This window comes from Panthera pardus, unplaced genomic scaffold (assembly GCF_024362965.1).
Source record: "Panthera pardus isolate Hobbes unplaced genomic scaffold, ASM2436296v1 HiC_scaffold_16, whole genome shotgun sequence".
Taxonomy (NCBI): Eukaryota; Metazoa; Chordata; class Mammalia; order Carnivora; family Felidae; genus Panthera; species Panthera pardus.
Genome location: NW_026526721.1, coordinates 78,528,774 through 78,547,876, shown reverse-complemented (window position 1 = coordinate 78,547,876; position 19,103 = coordinate 78,528,774). Strand labels below are relative to the sequence as shown.

Sequence of the window (19,103 nt, the reverse complement as noted above, 5' to 3'; positions counted from 1 at the left end):
CAGTGCTATTGTGCTATCGTTACCTGATTTAGCACATCATTAATAAGATAAGTTTACTTAGAGAATTGTAAGATTGAATGCTGGCGTGTCAGTGTACCCTATTTGTTGTTGTCGCTGAGGATATTCTGGTTTCTTGCCTAATACATTTCTTTCTTTTCTTTTAATTTTTTTTAAGTTTATTTATTTTTGAGAGAGAGAGAGAGAGAGAGACAGAGTGCTAGCAGGGGAAGGACAGAGAGAGAGAGAGAGAGGAGAAAGAGACACAGAATCTGAAGCAAGCTCCATGCTCTGAACTCTCAGCACAGAGCCCGACACAGGGTCTGACCCACAAGCCGTGAGATCGTGACCTGAGCCAAAGTCAGACAGTTAACTGACTGAGCCACCCAAGCATCCTGGCTGATGCTTTTTCTAAACTCTTTAGCAGCCTATCCTGATATTTAACTGCTTCAGAGAAGTTCAGTAGAGTTGATGAGATGACACTAATTTCCCATTATTTCATTTTGGTTGGGTCTCATTGCAGATATACTTCGGTTTCTTGATGGAGTTGAAAGAGACACTCCCAGTACAATCCACAATCACTAGTAACTTTGTCACCTTAAAAGAATAGTTTTATAAGTTTATTTATTTCTTTTGAGAGAGAGAGAGAGGCAGAAAGAGAGAAGGAGAGAGAGAATCCCAAGCAGGCTCCGCGCTGTCAGCACAGAGCCTGACTTGGGGCTCAAACTCACAAACTGTGAGATTAGGACCTGAGCTGAAATCAAGAGTTGGACAGTCAACTGACTGAGCCACCAAGGTGCCCCTAAAATAATACTTTAAGAGATGCCTGGGTGGCTCAGTCAGTTGAGTGTCCAACTTCAGCTTAGGTCATGATCTCACGGTTCGTGAGTTCCAGCCCCACGAACCATGAGATCATAATCTGATCCGAGGTCAAGAGTCAGATGCTTAACCGAGTCAGCCGCCCAGGTTCCCCCAAAATAAAATTGTCCCAATTTATAGATGACATGATTAGCTACATAGAAAATTACAAGGATTCTTAAAAACAACAAAACAAAACAAAACACAACAAATGAACCTCTTAAAACTAATAGGTGAGTTCATTAAGTTTGCAGGATATAAAAATAAACATACATGGGGCGCCTGGGTGGCTCAGTCAGTTAAGCCTCCGACTTAGCTCAGGTCATGATCTCATGGTTCCTGAGTTTGAACCCTGTGTTGGGCTCTGTACTGACAGCTCAGAGCCTGGAGCCTGCTTCAGATTCTGTGTCTTCCTCTTCCTCTGCCCTTCCCCCACTCACTCTCTCACACTCTTTATCTCTCTCAAAATAAATAAATACACATTAAAAAAAAGACTAACTCACTCTGCTTCCAAATCCTATGACCATCTTACTTTCCGTTACCTTGCCTTAAGCTCGAGCCAAACCGTTTGCTTGCTTTCCTCCAGTCTGCTCACGATTCCTGGGAATGCCCTTGTGACAGTGTCTTGCCCTGTAATGGCCCCGCTTCGTAATCAGTAACCACAGCCACATGTGTTCTCTGCAGCCCCTTGGCCAGAACCCTGAGCAGACCCCCGCTGGCGCACTTTGGAGGTGAAGTGCTTGGAATGCATTGTCTCTCTCAGACACACCTGGTACCTGCACTTGGCCCACCAATTCCTCTTCCTGGGCTGTCTGTCTCCGCCCTTGCCCCTTCCTGTTCCCACTCAAATGTCATAATTCTGTGTGATGGTTTCTGAACACAGAGAACTTGCAATAACTCCACAGTTGGATCTGCTCCTTCAGCACAGGGATGGAGACATTTATTTCCTTTTGCTTGTATACTCATCAAAAGAGAAAGCCTCTAATGTGTGTGATCTTAGGAAAATCACTTCATGTCTTTCAGTTTTCTTATTTGTCAAAAGAAGGTGATTCTACTCCAGGTTTTGCAAAAGCTAAAAAAACAAAAACAAAAACAGAAACAAAACTGAGGTGCTGAAAAGCTTGGGCAAAGTCACACTGTAACTTGAGAGATTTGCACATAGACTGATATCACTAGAAACTGGAGATTTTTTATTATTACTATTACTGTCATTATTTTTGTAACATGCCTGTGATGCTTCTAGCAGGGAAATCCTGGAGGCAAGACCCTTGAGGAGAGACGTTCTAGCCTGGATGCCGAGATAGACTCGCTGACTAGCATCTTGGCCGACCTTGAGTGCAGCTCGCCCTACAAGCCTCGGCCTCCACAGGTAAGATCCTTCTGTAAATATGGCCACATTGCTGGCCACAGAGAGTCCACAGTTACCCAAGAGAACATGCTGCGTCTTATTGCCTTTCCGTTCTTTTTTGATCTTCTCAGGGTCAGCGGTCTATGTTGTCTTTTTATTGAATAAATATCAACGTATGTTGGTTGACAGAAAGCTTTTAAATTGAATTTGCTAGTATTTTTTTAAAAGAATACAAGATGTTTGAAATGTTGTGAAAATTAAATTTCTTCTTATTTTATTGCACTGTTCTTTTTCTGACTTTCCCTGTGTGAACTCTTTTGTTGTATGTCTGTATAGTCTTCACAAATAGGATTTAGCATGGCCATGTTAAAGTTAAGGTGAGGGCTATATCTTCTGTAAAGAAACTTCTTATGTTGGATGTTAAAGTGGCTTTCGTTTTCTGGTTGTTGTAAGTAATGCTATGAGGGACATGTTCATGTATATTTTCTTTTTAAAAATATTTTTCAACGTTTCCCAAAGTTTATTTATTATTTATTTTTGAGAGAGAGAGTAAGTGAGGCGGGAGGGGCAGGGGTGGGGTAGAGAATCCCAAGCAGGCTCCATGCTGTCAGCACAGAGACCAACATAGGGCTCGATTCCATGAACCATGAGATCATGACTTGAGTTGAAATCAAGAGTTAGACGCTTAACCAACTGAGCCACCCAGGCGCCTCTCATCTCTGTTTTCCTGGGATCTCTTTCTCTGTCTCAGATTTCCTCGGGTTGGGATTTCTTCACTGAGGAGTATAATCACTTTCTTAACTTTTCTTTCCAAAGATTCTGAATAGCTTTCACTATTATACTCCTCAGTCTCACCAGAATTAGTGGTAGCAATTAGAATCTGTTTTTTTATTCTAATGGAGCCTTGATATGAGCTCTTCTGTGCATTTCTTTGCTTACTTTAGAGCGTGGCTATTTCTCTGCTCCATAGTTTATTATCTACATTTCAGAAGCTGAGCTTCCACTGCTGTTGGCCAGCTCCCCTCCTTCAGGTCTTGAGAAGGCAACGGTAAATCTATTCTAGGGCTTCCGAGTCCTCAGAAGACAGCCAGCAGAACTCTAGGTGCAAACATGGGATTGGCACCGTCGTCGCTGTTGTTTGACTGGAGTGATGTTTGTTTGACTAAGTGACAGCGCATACGGCACTCTGAGTCTCACTCTGGTTCTTGAACAGCAGCTCCTGAATTCATGATGGTTTCTTTCATGAACGAAAACCCTGTCCTGCCTCTCCGCTGTCACCCATTTCCACACATAAGGTGGCAGTACTTTCCTCTTTACCTCTTTACATAGTCCCATTACCTTTTCCGAACACATAATGGGTTCATCAGCCGTGTGGGGGCACCAGGCAAAAGACACCAGAGCTTAGTGGTTCCTCACCTGTCTTGGCTCTTGGCTCTTGGCTCCAGTAAAAATGCATTTCATTTCTGGAAAAAATGCCCTGAGCTGCAGGTATGTCGCAGGCGCTGTGGTATTTTGGGGGGACCTTTTGGGAGAAGGAAAGTCGGCGGTTGATAGGGCGAAAAAGAGAGCCAAGCCACCATCTTCCAAGAGCCCATGATTTCAGAAGTTAAACTATGGCAAATATGGTAGAAGCACGTGAAAGTAGTACTTTCTGAGTACTCAGAACTCTGAGAAGGTTTATCCGAAGACTTGCATGTTCAGCTACCGGGATGGGTGGCATTGGATTGTTGGGGTGCAGAGGGGAGAACAGCATGAGCTGTAAAGCAGGAAGGTCCAGGGTGTATTCAGAGAATGGCAAGCAGCAGACGAGGCCAATGAAGGCTTGGAGTGGGCTCTAGGACCAGATGGTTCCCTACTGCGAGTCCGTGGACACATGTGAATGCCATATTGACATTTTGGCCTGATTTTTATAGACAATGGGGAATAGTTGAAGGTTCTTAAGCAGGGGAAAGCTAAAATTCATTTTGGATAACAACAACAAACCCAACAACAACATCGGGAAGGATGCAGGAGGATGAACCCAAGTCTGAGAATTATTCTTCAACATGCCTTGCTGACTTCATAAGCAAGTTTATGGCCATTGTTTGGTGCTAAACATTTTTCCAGTTCTACCCAGCAAATACCTCAAGCCCAGTTTCTCAGGACAGTGAAACCACTGACTTTTCATCTGGACTCATCTGTCTTCTGCTCAAATACTATTTTGACCCACCCTTTTTGTAATAGGACTTTGGCTTAATCTTTTTTTTTTATCTCCTAAATTATTATACACTAATACACACTGGAGAGGTTCTGCCCAGAGTTTTTTGCTTAATATAGCATTCATTCTTTAAGGCTATGTCTGTGCCTGCCTCCCATAAATCACTGCATTTTAATGGATTATTCAGCAGCTTCGTTTTTGTTTGAGCCATCTTACTGTGCACACAAACTCGTAATCACTGATATTTGGACAGTACTTTACTGATTGTAAAGCACTTTTGCATTTTCTCACTTGAGTAAGGTACAGATATCTCAACTGCTAGATACAGATAGTGTGCTAACTTTGTAGATGAGGCAACTACGATGTGGCAGGTAAGTGACCTTCTCAGGGCACATGAGTACAGTGTGGGCACAGCTGGGCCTTGGCTTTTTTGTGTGCTTGGTTCTAAGTTCTCGAATAAGACAGAGGATGCCAGGATTTTTGTTTGTTTATGTTTTGTTTTTGTTTTTTTTTACCAGTGACAAACTATACAGTCATATGAGTAACGGTTTCCCTTAAATATGGCTTTCTCCTAAAAAGTAAAGCATTTAGAGGGTTAAAAAATGTTAATAATGGTAACCCTTAAATAGAGTAAGTTAAGAATTAGGAGAAAGATCTACTTCCTTTGTGCCTAAAATTAAAGAGCGATCCTTTCTAACTTTTGTTTTATTATTCTAATTTAGGAAATCAAGAGTTAATTGGGAGATACATCCCATTTTTCTGAATTATCTTCACTCTGGTGGAACTGAATTAGATGTGTTAGTATTTATTGGTTAACATAATTATATGCTGTGAGAACAATAATCACACACTTAAAATATTAAAAATTATGTGTCAAGAGAAGATGATATCTGCAGGAGACTGTGTTGTGTTGTAATTAAAAGGTACTTGGAAAGTCCTAGAAATGCACTGTTAATGCCCAACTTTGATGTTTCCATTTTTGATCCAAAGCAAATTGCAAAATCTGTTGAGTCACGCGAACACTTAAAGTAGGCTAGTAGGTCTATGATTTCTCATTATTTAAGCAGGTATTGTATGCTTTCCCAAGCCCACCTCTGAATCACCTTTGTAAAGGCTGCTTTGATTCATGGATCTGAGGGAAAATGATGATATATGTGGAATATTTGCCGAGTGAGAGGTCCAAAAGAGCTCTATTCATGTAACTTAAAAAAAAAAAATGTCTGCGCTTTTAAAAATAGATTTTATGGAGCATTTTCCTCCTTTTTCCAAGTAAACGTTTCCTGCTCTCAGATTTCCCAACTTTAGTTTTGTGTGCTGATTTATCTATTTTTTATTTTGGGAAATGTTGCTTAATTTTACATATTCATCCATTCACCTAACATTTATTGAGATCCCACTGTGGATTAGACATTGGAAATACAAAGATCGGTATCAACAGGTCCTTGCTCTGGAATAATTCCTAGTCTTAGAGAAAAGACAAGCGCGTAAACAATTCTAAAGGACACAAAAGGAAGACATCCCTGTTGTGCGACTTGCAGTCACCATGTTACTTACCAGATGTTGAAATTGTTGGAAAATCAAAACTAGGAATATCAGCATTGTACTTTATGCCTTTCTACAGAAGTGTCCAGGAGGACCTCACAGAGCAGGGAGCAGGTGTACTTACTTGGTTGCATATGTCATGGGAAGCGCGTGGGATTCAAGGTACCAGAAAAACAGGAATGAGGAAGCCAGGGAATGTTGAAAGCAAATGCCTTGCTTGAAGAATGAGTTAGGGACATTGTGACGTATAGGGTATGTGGAATGCAAAGGGCAATGGTGGATGAAGGAATCACATGTACTTAATACCTAGGTAGCCCTCTTGATGCCCAAGGACTCATAGTAAGAGGAGGAATCGGCAGGGGTGGGGGGGTGGGGAGGGTGGAGGGGTGTTATGGGTAGCAACTCCGACAGCTTCTTGCTGCATTGGAATTGGGGGTAATTTTAAAAACAAATTTCATAATGTAAAAGTATATACATCTGTGACACTTCACAGAGGTATGCAATTATACTACCTCTGTGTTTGAAACTAAAATTTCTGATCATTTCTATATGTGTGTGTTAGTTTTGGACGAACAGGTGTGAGAAGGTCAGAGGTAGTTAATGTGTAAATCACAGACCCAATATGATCATAGAGTATCAGAGCTTAAGTGAGCTTTCGAGGTCATGTAGCCAAACACTTGCTTTGCAGAAGGCAAGTTTTTCCCCAGACAGGGAAAGAACATTGCTCAGTGAGGCTCAGTTAGAGGCAAGATGAATGATTGTCTTTTTCCTGAACCATGTCAGAATGGTTCTCTGTGGATGATAACAACAACCAGGGGACAGTTTGGTTCTTTTTAGCATCTCAATTAGTTTATTCCACAGTGTCTCTCTTTTGTGATACTTCTCCTAAAAAATGTGTCTTGGAAACATAACAAAGGAGTAGATAAAGAACATACCTCCAAAGTAAACAGAAAACGTATTACCATTTAGCACCTGTGAGATAGTATGTAACTAGACCCCACCCATTGAACATCATTTCTTGGTAGAAGTGCAGCTACACGAGGGATCCGTTGCAATTCTGCCAATTTCTTAGAAGACAGAGGATAAATCATGGACTTATTTTTCCGTTCTCCCAGCGAAGGCAGAGCTGGAATGCTGGTCTTCTAATTCCTAGAACAAAGCTGCCTCTTCTTCCTATAAGGAGTGTGGTAGTGTTGGAGCTGGTGTCTAGGTGACCTGGAAGATCTTTCACGTAGTTTATATTAATATTTCATGGTGACGTTTGAATCAAGTTGCTTTTGAATTGATAATGGACAAAATTGATAAAGGGATTTCATTATCCTCATTCATGCCAGTATGAAAATTTTTGGAGAAATTTTGGAGATAAGGATAGGGTTGGGGATAGTTTGGTAGCTTAGACTCCAAATTTGCCAGTAAGAAGACTACCGTCTTCTCAATTCCATGTGACCATCTCTCTAGAAAGAACTTCACTTGTGTGAACTGTCACCTCACCAGGCTGACCTTCCTTTTATTTCTACAATGGACATGGTACTAGCCCTTTGTTCGAAATGTCATTTGCAAATATCTTTTCCTGTTCTGTCCGTTGCCTTTTAGTTTTGTTGATTGTTTCCTTTGCAGTGCAGAAGCTTTTTTATTTTCATGAGGTCCCAATAGTTCATTTTTGCTTTTAATTCCCTTGCCTTTGGAGACGTGTCAAGTAAGAAATTGCTGTGGCTGAGGCCAGAGAGGTTTTTCCCTGCTTTCTCCTCTAGGGTTTTGATGGCTTCCTGTCTCACATTCAGATTCTTCATCCATTTTGGGTTTATTTTTGTGAATGGTGTAAGAAAGTGGTCTAGTTTCATTCTTCTGCATGTTGCTGTCCACTTCTCCCAGCACCATTTGTTAAAGAGACTGTCTTTTTTTCCATTGGATATTCTTTCCTGCTTTGTCAAAGATTAGTTGGCCATACTTTTGTGGGTCCAATTCTGGAGTCTGTGTTCTATTCTGTTGGTCTATGTGCCTGTTTTTGTGCCAATACCATGCTGTCTTGATGATTACAGCTTTGTAGTAGAGGCTGAAGTCTGGGATTGTGCATGAAAAACCTCTCTGACCTCAGCCTCAGCAATTTCTTACTAGACACTTCTCTAAAGAAGACATTCAGATGGCCAGCAGGCACATGAAAAGATGCTCAATGTCGCTCCTCATCAGGGAAATACAAGTCAAAACCACACTCAGATACCACCTCACACCAGTCAGAGTGGCTGAAATGAACACATCAGGAGACTATAGATGCTGGAGAGGATGTGGAGAAACGGGAACCCTCTTGCACTGTTGGTGGGAATGCAAACTGGTGCAGCCACTCTGGAAAACAGTGTGGAGGTTCCTCAGAAAATTAAAAATAGACCTACCCTATGACCCAGCAATAGCACGCCTAGGAATTTACCCAAGGGATATAGGAGTGCGGATGCATAGGGGCACTTGTACCCCAATGTTTACAGCAGCACTTTCAACAATAGTCAAATGATGGAAAGAGCCTAAATGTCCATCAACTCATGAATGGATAAAGAAGTTGTGGTTTATATACACAATGGAGTACTACGTGGCAATGAGAAAGAATGAAATATGGCCTTTTGTAGCAACGTGGATGGAACTGGAGAGTGTGATGCTAAGTGAAATAAGCCATACAGAGAAAGACAGATACCACATGTTTTCACTCTTAGGTGGATCCTGAGAAACTTAACAGAAACCCATGGGGGAGGGGGAGGGGAAAAAAAAAGAGGTTAGAGTGGGAAAGAGCCAAAGCATAAGAGACTCTTAAAAACTGAGAACAAACTGAGGGCTGATGGGGTTGTGGGAGGGAGGGGAGGGTGGGTGATGGGTATTGATGAAGGCACCTTTTGGGATGAGCACTGGGTGTTGTATGGAAACCAATTTGACAATAAACTTCATATATTGAAAACAAAAAACTGAGAATCAACTGAGGGTTGAAGGGGGGTGGGAGAGAGGGGAAAGGGAGTGATGGGCCTTGAGGAGGGCACCTGTTGGGATGAGCACTGGGTGTTGTATGGAAACCAATTTGACAATAAATTTTTATATTAAAAAAATAAAATAAAATGGGCATGGTAACTACAATTACTTCCCGTTTGCAGAAATACAATATTGTTCTAGAGCTACAAGGAATTAGATGTTGTCTCAAAGCAACCTTTCACTCAATTCTTCCTGTTTTGTTTTGGAATTGTTAGCTTGTGGAGCTTGCTTTAAAGCTGTAGGGCTTTGAAGATTTGGAGCTTATCCTTTCTGAATGTTGTTTGCCCTATAAATGATGTATTTATCTTCCTAATTTAAGGCATTTAACAATTGCTAGAACTTCTTAGTCTATTTGGAAACTGAGTACATAAATGCTGTTTCGTCACATGGACACATCTCTAATTACACTACCTGGGCTCCCACACTAAGTTCTTTTCATAGAACACTAATCTATGAGACAACCTGAGAAAGTATTTCTCAGTGAGTGTGTGTTGTATGGAAGGCTTTTTATTAGGAATTCATGTGGCCCGAGGGCTTGGAGTCAGTGTAATCAGGGTGGAGTCTCGTGGTGCCGTGGATCTTCTATTCTCTTGCGCTCCCTGTTCTAGCTTGCAGAAGCCATGAACAGCTGCAGGAGAGATTAATTAGTAATTAAATTTTTAATATTTCGTATCATTCAGAGCAACCCAAACATGTAGGCCACTGGGACATGAAAGCCACGGCACATCGATGCTGTAATGGGGACGCAGGCTATCCCTGCAGAATGGGCCCTTGCTGGTTTTTATTTGGCTTCTTGAGAATTGAGATCAGATCTGGGTCTTATGCTGTTTGAAAAAGGGAATAGGTGTGGATGGCTTTATCTTCCTTTCCCTATATTCTCTTGGGAAAAATTTAGGAGCGTCTTGTGATTTGTTAGGGAAAATAAAAGCCATAGTTGCCTATATATCTGTATTGTCTGTTTACTAATAGCTTTCTTTGAGAGCTATGGGGAAAGTTAACGCTCTGTAGAAACCTCATATATATAAGATATGAGTGGGAGTACAATAAAATAAAATGTGGGAAAATTCCATCTGAGAAGAAAAACAGATCTTCATTTGCACTGTCCATGTTTAGAAGATACGGTTTATTTTGAATTAGTCTGTACCTGTCGGAGAACTTCAACAGTTAAAGAACAATGAGATGGGGGTGGAGGAATGGTTAGCTGACTCAGAAGGTGCATGCCAAGAGTTTGATGATGGGCAATTAATTTTTAGACTGTATATAATTGCATCTCAATAACATTTATACCTCCTCCTTTTTTTTTTAGAAGGTTATGCTTCTGTTTGCGTCCTATGTGACAAATCATAATAAAGTTAAATTTTAATCTTTGTTTTGAGTGCCATGAAAATGTAACATTTTTCCGAGTGGAAATTTAGGCCGAAAATATACCTTGGATCACGACTGTACAAAACTGTCACACAGAAATGTCCATTTCACCTACCCCAGTGTAAGAATGTGCTCCTAGTGTGTACCTTAGGTTAGCCCCTGGCAGTGATGGAGCTGAGCAAGCGGCTCCTGCTGAACACCATGCAGAAGCCAGCCCCTGCCTGGGAGACTGGGGTGGGTGAGGGGTTATCTATGATGCCTTGGCCGTGGTCTCTGGGGTAGCCTTTAACTGATTTATTTGCCAGACCTTGATGAGTCCTGGGCTCCAAGGTGCTTGTGTGTTACATTGCACAGCATCACTCCATCCAGGCCTTGGTTTAAAGAGAAATGCACAAGGCTGACTCCTGATGTTCTTCTTTTTTCAACAGCATCTTAGTGGAAATGATTAGCTCTGTGTCCACACAGAAGCACACATCACATTTGCAAAGTTAAAGAGCTTTCTTGCCTGGACTGGTTTCCTTATTTCTTTCATCTTCTCCCACTGTTTAAATATCTGTTTTGGTGGTAGCCTTGCTCTGAAACCCCATGGTCCTCCCCTACCTTTTTTTCAATTTAAGAAATTGAAAATTTAAGAAATTTTTTCAATTAAGAAAATAAACAGCAGAGTACAAATCCAGCTACATATATATGTATATGTGTGTGTGTGTGTGTGTATATATGCACATATATGTATATATATGTACATGTATATATGTGTGTATATATACACACATATACAAGTATATATATATGTACATATAAGTGTGTATATATATACACACATATTTATGTGTTTATTATGTATGTATATATTATGTATTTATTTATTTATTATTATTATTTTTTTGCTTAAGGTGATTAGACTGTACCGTTATAAGTACATATGAAAATTACATTTTAGGCATATCTCTGATAAGATATCGTCATTGTCCATTTTGATACCCATTTCTTATATGCTGTATAGCCAAACTAAAGTATAATGGTGATAATGATGGGTGTCATTAGACAGAAGGTTGGAGGTGGTTAATAACCAGTTCTACATATCACCATTTGTCACGGTGAATAACTGGTCTGTTCTCCACACAAAATATCACACTGGAGTATAACTGTTAAGGTTCTTTTCACACTGTGGAAAAACTACCAGGAAAGTCATACATTGCCTTTCGGTGAATATATTAAGTACAAGTTTAAAACTGTAATTTGTGGTGTTTCATAGTTTGAGCATTCATATTTCCTTATAAAACTCTAAGCTGGAATTTTATTGAAATAAAAGATACCAATTGGGCACAGACTTCTGTTGAACCAGCAGGTAATAGTTTTCATTTGTAAGTGCAGACAGGGCCCCTTGTGAATTTTGGAAGGTGTTTCTCGGCTTGGTCCCTGGGTCCTCACCCAAATGTCCTAAACTGTGGAGTCATATTGGAGTCCAAGGCCATAGAAGGGAATTGGAGTGCATTTTGCTGTACTGAATCACACATTACTTAAGTAAAGTAAAACATCTTATAACTTTATTCACAGAATATTCCTTACTGAGATAACCTGAAAGTGTGTAATGCCTTAAGCTTGAACAGCAAAGAAGTAATTGTGAGAAATACCAGACTATGAAGTCCTTGAGGCAGGATTATCTTTTGTTTCCTGACATATAAGGGACTGACAGATTCATATTTACTGAATAAATGAGAAATGTCATCAAGTTCAGTAATGATGTAAGTATCCATACCCTACAGGTCTGTCAGATAATCCCATCTGGATTTGACTTTGGGCTAGTGCATGGTAAAGGTAGAGCTGCTTTCTAATTTTTCCAGAGTGAATATGTATTTACATCAATACAAAATATGTACAACTGAGGCAAATGACTTTTGTGAAAGACAGCTGAACGATGGCTGTTGATTCAGCTAACGTTTCAATACTATACTATTCTGTTATTTTGGGGATGGTATAAAAATTAAACATCAAGTTATATTCTGTATCCTCTATAGAATTGCTGAATATATTACTCAGTGTTTCCTAACACAAAGATCAATGTGATAAATTCTTTGAATTCAGCGATAGGAGACAAAAGTTACCTAACTGATGAACTGATAGATATTTCCTTTCTTCAGGAAAAAAAAAAATGCAGGATTATCATATGACTCTTTTTGCTTGGGCTTCTATGATTCATCTTCTCCTTCCTTTACCACATCAGGTTTCTGATACCTCCTGACCAGAATTTGAAATGTCATAAATAAATGCCAGTTATAGGCCATTTCAAAACTAATTAATTCCCTAAATCTAATTCATGCTTTTTAAATGAAAATAAGCTTTGAATCTGTGTACATATATGTGCCTGTAAACACCCACAAAATATGTAAACTTCAGACTTTTTAAAAAGAGGTGGTTTAATTCTAAGTGGGTTCTTTGCTTATATTGGTAGTAAACACTGGTTCCATTAGAGTAACATACTCTTTTGGTATAAATAAAATATAAGACTTAAAGTGGGCTAAAGAGATAGAATATTTATTTGTCTCTCTCTTTTTTTAATGTTTATTTATTTTTGAGAGAGAGAGAGAGAGAGAGAGAGAGAGAGAGAGAGAGAGAGAGAGAGACAGGGCATGAACGGGGGAGGGGCAGAGAGAGAGGGAGACACAGAATTCGAAGCAGCTCCAGGCTCCGAGCTGTCAGCACAGAGCCCGCCACGGGGCTCGAACCCACAAACTGTGAGGTCATGAGCTGAGCCAAAGTTGGACGCTTAACCAACTGAGCCACCAGGCACCCCATTATTTGTCTCTTTTAAGAAATTTGGAATTTCTTGAAACTTGAAGTACTTGTAGCTATGTGCACAAGACCATTACCTGAATCATTGTGAAATGTCTTGAACTCTTTTTTTATATTGGACCACTTATATGAAAATAGTGGAGAATACTGCTTCCTAGATGCTGCTAGATGTGCTAAGCTCCTTAGCAGTAAGGAATCTTCTTGGCTCTCTCTGCCACCCAACCTACACAGAGTGATGTTTTACTTCCCAAATGGCCAACTTATGTTAAATTGATCCTTACCCAGGCAGTCAAAGTGAGGAAACAGTTTTTATAAACAGCATCCTGGATGACATAATATTCTATGTAATATTAATTTTAGGGCTCCTTTTCTCATCAGCCAACCCAGCATAGCTAAAAGTTATGATGTTCAACTCTGTTTATGGGGAAATCTATTTTAGCAGTCACTTGTAGATCAGACCTCACAACCAGCAAGGGAAGAAAAAAGAGGGAGGATTAGAGTGGTCTGTTTGCAGCTATGTTAGAACAAGTTTCCTGGAGCTCCTTCTGAAGGAAGGGTATGAATGGAGATGTGTCATTCAGGCCATCAGTTCTCTACCATTATCCATCATATTCGATGAGCAAAAGAGAAAGAAACAATGGGAATTATGGCTGGAGCCATGAGAAAAGGACTAACATGTATCGTGAAAACTGGGACTCCTAGAGAATGGCTTTGTGAGAGGGTAAATGGGATTCAAGAAGGTGGTGGCCATTGTATATGATTTTCCAAGAACTGCTTGGAGTTTCTCTCTCTTATTCATTGATTGATTTCTTCACTCATTTATTCACTTTTTTCCCCTTTTAACCATTGATTACTGAATTGAACATAAAATTTCTGTTGAATTGTTGAAAAATATTAAAGAAGACCTAAGTGAGTAGAGAGACATCCTGTGTTCATTGCTTGGAAGATGTAATATTAAGATGGTGTGCTCCCCCAATTGTTCTACAGATTCAAAGCAATCCCTATCAGAATTCCACTTTTCTTCTTTGTAGAAGTTGACAAGCACATTCTAAAATACATATAAAAATTTAAGGGACCAAGAATGGCCAAATTAATCTTGAAAACGAAAAGTAAAAGACTCACACTTCCCACTTTCAAAACCTTACTTCAAAGCTATAAGGATCAAGCGTGTGGTACTGGCATGAGTATACCTGTAGGTCAGTGGGCTGGGATCGAGAGTCTAGAAACAAACCTTTACTTTTATGGCCTCCTGATTTTCAACAGGGGTGCAAAGACATTCATGGGGAAAGAATACTTTTTCAACTGGATATCCACATGCAAAAGAATGAAGTTGGATCTGTACCTCAGATCACATACAAAAATTAACTTACATTGGATCAAAGACATAAATATAAGAGCTAAAACTATAAAATTCTTAGAGAAAATATAGGAGTGATCTTCATGACCTTGAATTAGTAACACCAAAAGCACACACAATTGAAGGAAAAAAAAATAGATACATTGGACTATTCAGATACATTTGAAAGTGGACACTTGTGTGCCTCAGGTGACACCATCAAGAAAGTGAACAAGCAACCTATGAACTGGGAGAAGACGTTTGCAAGTCATATGTCTGATATAGCCTATGTTAAGACTCTTACAACTCCAGGAAAAGGCAGATAACCCAATTAAAAAACAGAGGATCTGAATAGATATTTCTCTAAAGATCCAGAAGAAGCTAGCACACATAGGGAAAGATGCTTGATGTCATTAGTCATCCAGGAAATGATCAAATGAAACTACAATGAGATACCCCTTCATACACACTTAGATGGTTGTAAACAAAAAGACAGTAACACTTGTTGGCAAGGATGTAGTGAAATTGGAACTGACATTCATTGCTGGTTGATTGTAAGACAGTGCAGCCACTTTGGGAAAAGTCTAGCAGTTTCTCAAAGGATATGACATAGAACTATCATGAGACCAAGAAATTCTATTCCTATTATATTCAAGATGAGTTAAACATATATCCACATAAAAACCTGTACATAAGTGTGCATGGGAGCATTATTTGTAATAGCTCCAAAGTGGAAACAACTTAAATATCAATCAGTTGATGAATGAATAAACAAAAGGTGGCATATCCATAAAGTTGAATATTATTTAGCTATAAAATGGAATGAAATACTGACACATGCTGTAACGATGGATGGACCTTGAAAGCATTACTCTATAGGAAAGAAGCTGGACACAAAAGACTTTGTATTGTATGATCCCATTTATATGAATAGGCAAATCTATAGACACAGAAATATTCGTTACTGGTGGCTGGGTGGTGGGGAGAATAGGGAGTGACTACTAATATGGACAGGAGTTGTTTTGGGAATGATTAAAATATTCTGGAATTAGGCGAAATTAGCCAATGGTATTGATTTCACAGTCTTTGAATATGTTAAGAACCAGTGATTTTACATTTTTGAAGTAGATTTTATGGTATGTGGATTGAAAATATTTTTTTAAAGCTCTGTGTTGAGCAGTATGCCTGGAATACAAGTATAAAATTGTGCATGGCCCCTGCCTTAAATAAGTTCACCATCTATTGGGAAAATCCAGACTGACAATTACAGCAGAGAATCCATCCTAGGGAAGAAGCATGTACAGGCTAGCTCTAGAGAGCAGAATAAGGATCGGTATTTAGAAGCAAAGTGGTCAGCAATACAGTGTAAGGACAATGCCTTTCTAATAGTAAGGGCAGTTAAAGTTCAAAGTAGCTTGCCTTAGAAGATAGCAAGTTTGCCTTCACTGGGGGCATTTGGAATGATACTCTGGCATTGGCCAAGTGCATTTTTTAAGCTTTCTGAACCTCATTTATTAATCTTGGTTAATAACATATCTCAGAGTTGACATGAGGATCACATGAAGTAATGGGTGTGTGTCTAACGTGTGAATACACTATCTTGCACGTAACACTGTGATCGCTGCCATTCCCCCCACCATCATCATTATCAAATGAATTTTGGCAAGAATTCTGGAAAGGAATTCAGGCAACAGATGGGAAAAATTGATTTGAATGATGCTAGTATTTCATGGTACTCGTATTCTTGGTTGCAAGGCTTGGAGTTTTCTGTTCCCTGATATAAAATTTGGAAAGAAGTACAAAAGACCTTGATTCTATTCCAGGTCCCTAAATTGACTATTTCTGTTTTTAAGACAAACTACTCAGCCTCAATAATGGCTTTGTGCTGTTTGCCGTGATAGCTAGTACAGATGTGTGATTTATTAGCATTGTTACTGACAAGAATCTCCAGTGACCTTGGAAGACGGCCTTTGTGACTATCAGTAGAACTCTGGTTGACACTGGGAAGGGTTGTAGGTGAGACAGTGTGAGGGTCAAGCAGAAGGAGACCACTTCCTTGATTTTGCAAAGAACATGTCATCCCTTGAAAAGAAACAAGTGGAACAACTTGTTTAGACCTCTGGAAACAATTATTTAAGATGTGTTAAGAGGTCCAGAATTTCCGTGATTGGCCAGGACATCTAGTGGATAGTTACTACCTCTCTCTGGGTCTGTTTCAATATCTATCTGTAAATTGGACCTGAGGAATGATGTCGTTTCTTATGGTGATTCTAGCTTTGAGTTGCCATGGCTTTTGCCCCACATAAAAGAAAAAACTCTATTGATTTTCCCGTCCTTTTATTACTTAGTTATAGGCAATTTTTCTTTAAGATTAGAGTTGAAGTTGATAGAAGTCACTGTGTGCAGCCAGAGGGAAGTTTCTGCAAACTGAAAGACAGAGTTTATGTGTTTTTCTTTAAGATAATTTGAACCCAAATTCATGGTGTTCGAGATGATTTGGAACCTATCTCATAGCCTTTGAGATTATTTGGAAGACAGTACGTTGCTGTCCTCTATCCTTTGTCCGGTCCTTTTGGTTATTTCTGTGGCTTCTAATGCATAGACTGGAAAGCCAGAATTAGAGCAATAACCAGTCTTGTCCTTTCATCTGACATGTGCATGAATCATCAACATCTGTTTCTGTGCATTACACCATAATCCCTCTTGTAATTGAGCAAGGTTCACTTTAAAAACAAAAATCATGACTTATGAACTTGTCACAATTTAATAAGCCTATCATTGGACTCTTGGTATAATTTGTTCTTATTATATCTCTCGATTGCAGAGACTAAAGCATGTAAAACTATGGTTAAGTTACTGTTTGTCCTTCAGAATGCCCTGGAGGGCTTGTTACACACAGATAGCTGGACTCACACCCCCACCCCAAAATTTCTCCAGTGGGGCCCAAGAATTTGCATTTCAAGAAATGCTCAAATGGTTCTGTAGTTGGGACCACACTTTGAGAACCTTCAAAGCTGCTTGTCAACTAAATGTTTTGTAAATAGCACCTTCTTCCTCCTTTCTTTCATCTCTACAGCTGTATTAAGGCTCTGCCCCCTTGTCAACAACAGACACTAGCCTGACGTCTTCAGTTCCTGCGTAGGAAACCCTTACTCAGAGAAATGTCTTTGTCTGGCTACATAGTAAGTTGACAGAACCTACAAGATTTGTATTGTTGTCGTTCATCAAGCATGATCTGCAACTGCGATTCTTGGACTGAGCATTTAGGTTTAGAAAACTAGAGTTCCATTTGTAGCTTGGCCATGTTTGGAAGCGTGAATTCAGTTATTTTATCTCTCTGAACCTCATTTTTATTACCCATGATATGAATACATTCTCTGACTACCATCTATGTTTCTGTGAGTAGTTGATGGCATACTGTGCATTGAAGTACTTTGTAAACTATGAAATGATATACAAATATTTTTTTCAACCTCATCCCAGTTATGAGATGCAGTATCTTGCTAAACATAATGTATTTTATGATAAGCATATCCTTCCCCCACTCATCTAGGGTAAATACCAACTTTGCTAACTTCTCAGGAGGAAGTAGTACAGTATAAACTTGCCACCTTTTGCATAGAATTATTTCATTTCCTTCCTACATTGAGTTATTTCCTAATTTGCTTTCAAAGGAAGCAATTAGAACTTGTCATTTAACTATTTCTGCATCTGAATACATACATGTATGGGAGATGTAGTCACATGTATATTCACATTATGAATTTTTCTCCTAGTATCCTGGTAAGATACCCTAACAAGTCACATTCATTAAGAATAAAATAAGTGAGTTGCTATTTTGCTAGAAATTAATCTCTTTTTTTGGCATTTGCCGTGGAAAGAAAACTGAGTTGTGCCAGGAGAAATGGATTCTCCTCCCAGTTCTGCAATTAACAGGTTGTGTAAAATAAGTCAGTTCCTCTCTCTAAGCCTCAGGTCCCCATTTGTAAATGATGTTAGTTCTTACTCATTCCTTCCACTCTCAATGTCTATGATGTTGCAGTTATAAGGCAGCTTTTAAATGATGTCTCTCATTTTCTTGAGACACTCCGAGGGAGTACGCATGTTGACTTGATTCTGTTCTAGTAGAATAGAATCTTTCATGCTTGAGGCCTAACTGACACTTGCTTTTGTCTTGATGCAGTAAAACTCCTCCATACCTTTCCTTTAGGATACGGCTGGTCCCTATGGAGACCTCTCTAGGTTTCTTAAGGCTATATTTCTGTTGGTGTGCATGGTAATAGAAGAAGAGGATTATGTTTTGTTTTTTTTTTTTTTTGCTTCCTTGGATGGATTTGTCAGGGGTGGGGGGTTGGCAAGGCTTTCGTGTTTTTAGTGAGCTTTTCCCTTCAGTAATATTCAGAGAATCTCCCTTATTAACACATAGTAAAAAGTATTAGTTCTATGTTGTTGTGCAACAAATTGTTTAAAAACCTGGCAGCTTAAAAAACACATTTTCTGATGTTTTTCCATGGGCTAGAAATCTGGGCACAGCTTAGCTGAACCATCAGTTATCTTCCAAGTCTGCAATCAGGGTATTGTCCCAGAGTCTCATCTGAGGGCTCGATTGGGGAATGATTTGCTTCTAAGCTCAGGGAGTTATTGCCAGGTTCAGCTTTACC

The 19,103-nt window shown here is 39.5% G+C and overlaps 1 protein-coding gene across 5 annotated transcripts in view; it reads left to right on the top strand.

The window, feature by feature from the left end:
* Positions 1 to 19,103, top strand: part of LPP (LIM domain containing preferred translocation partner in lipoma) — a 677,239-nt gene that overhangs the window by 330,894 nt on the left and 327,242 nt on the right. For 4 of the 5 annotated variants that reach the window (XM_019463484.2, XM_019463486.2, XM_019463485.2 and 1 more), the window contains one exon: positions 2,099 to 2,224. In XM_019463484.2, the coding sequence (XP_019319029.2) occupies positions 2,099 to 2,224 (126 nt within the window). The remainder of the gene's footprint in view (positions 1 to 2,098; positions 2,225 to 19,103) is intronic. The other variant, XM_053903545.1, reaches the window with a different exon arrangement.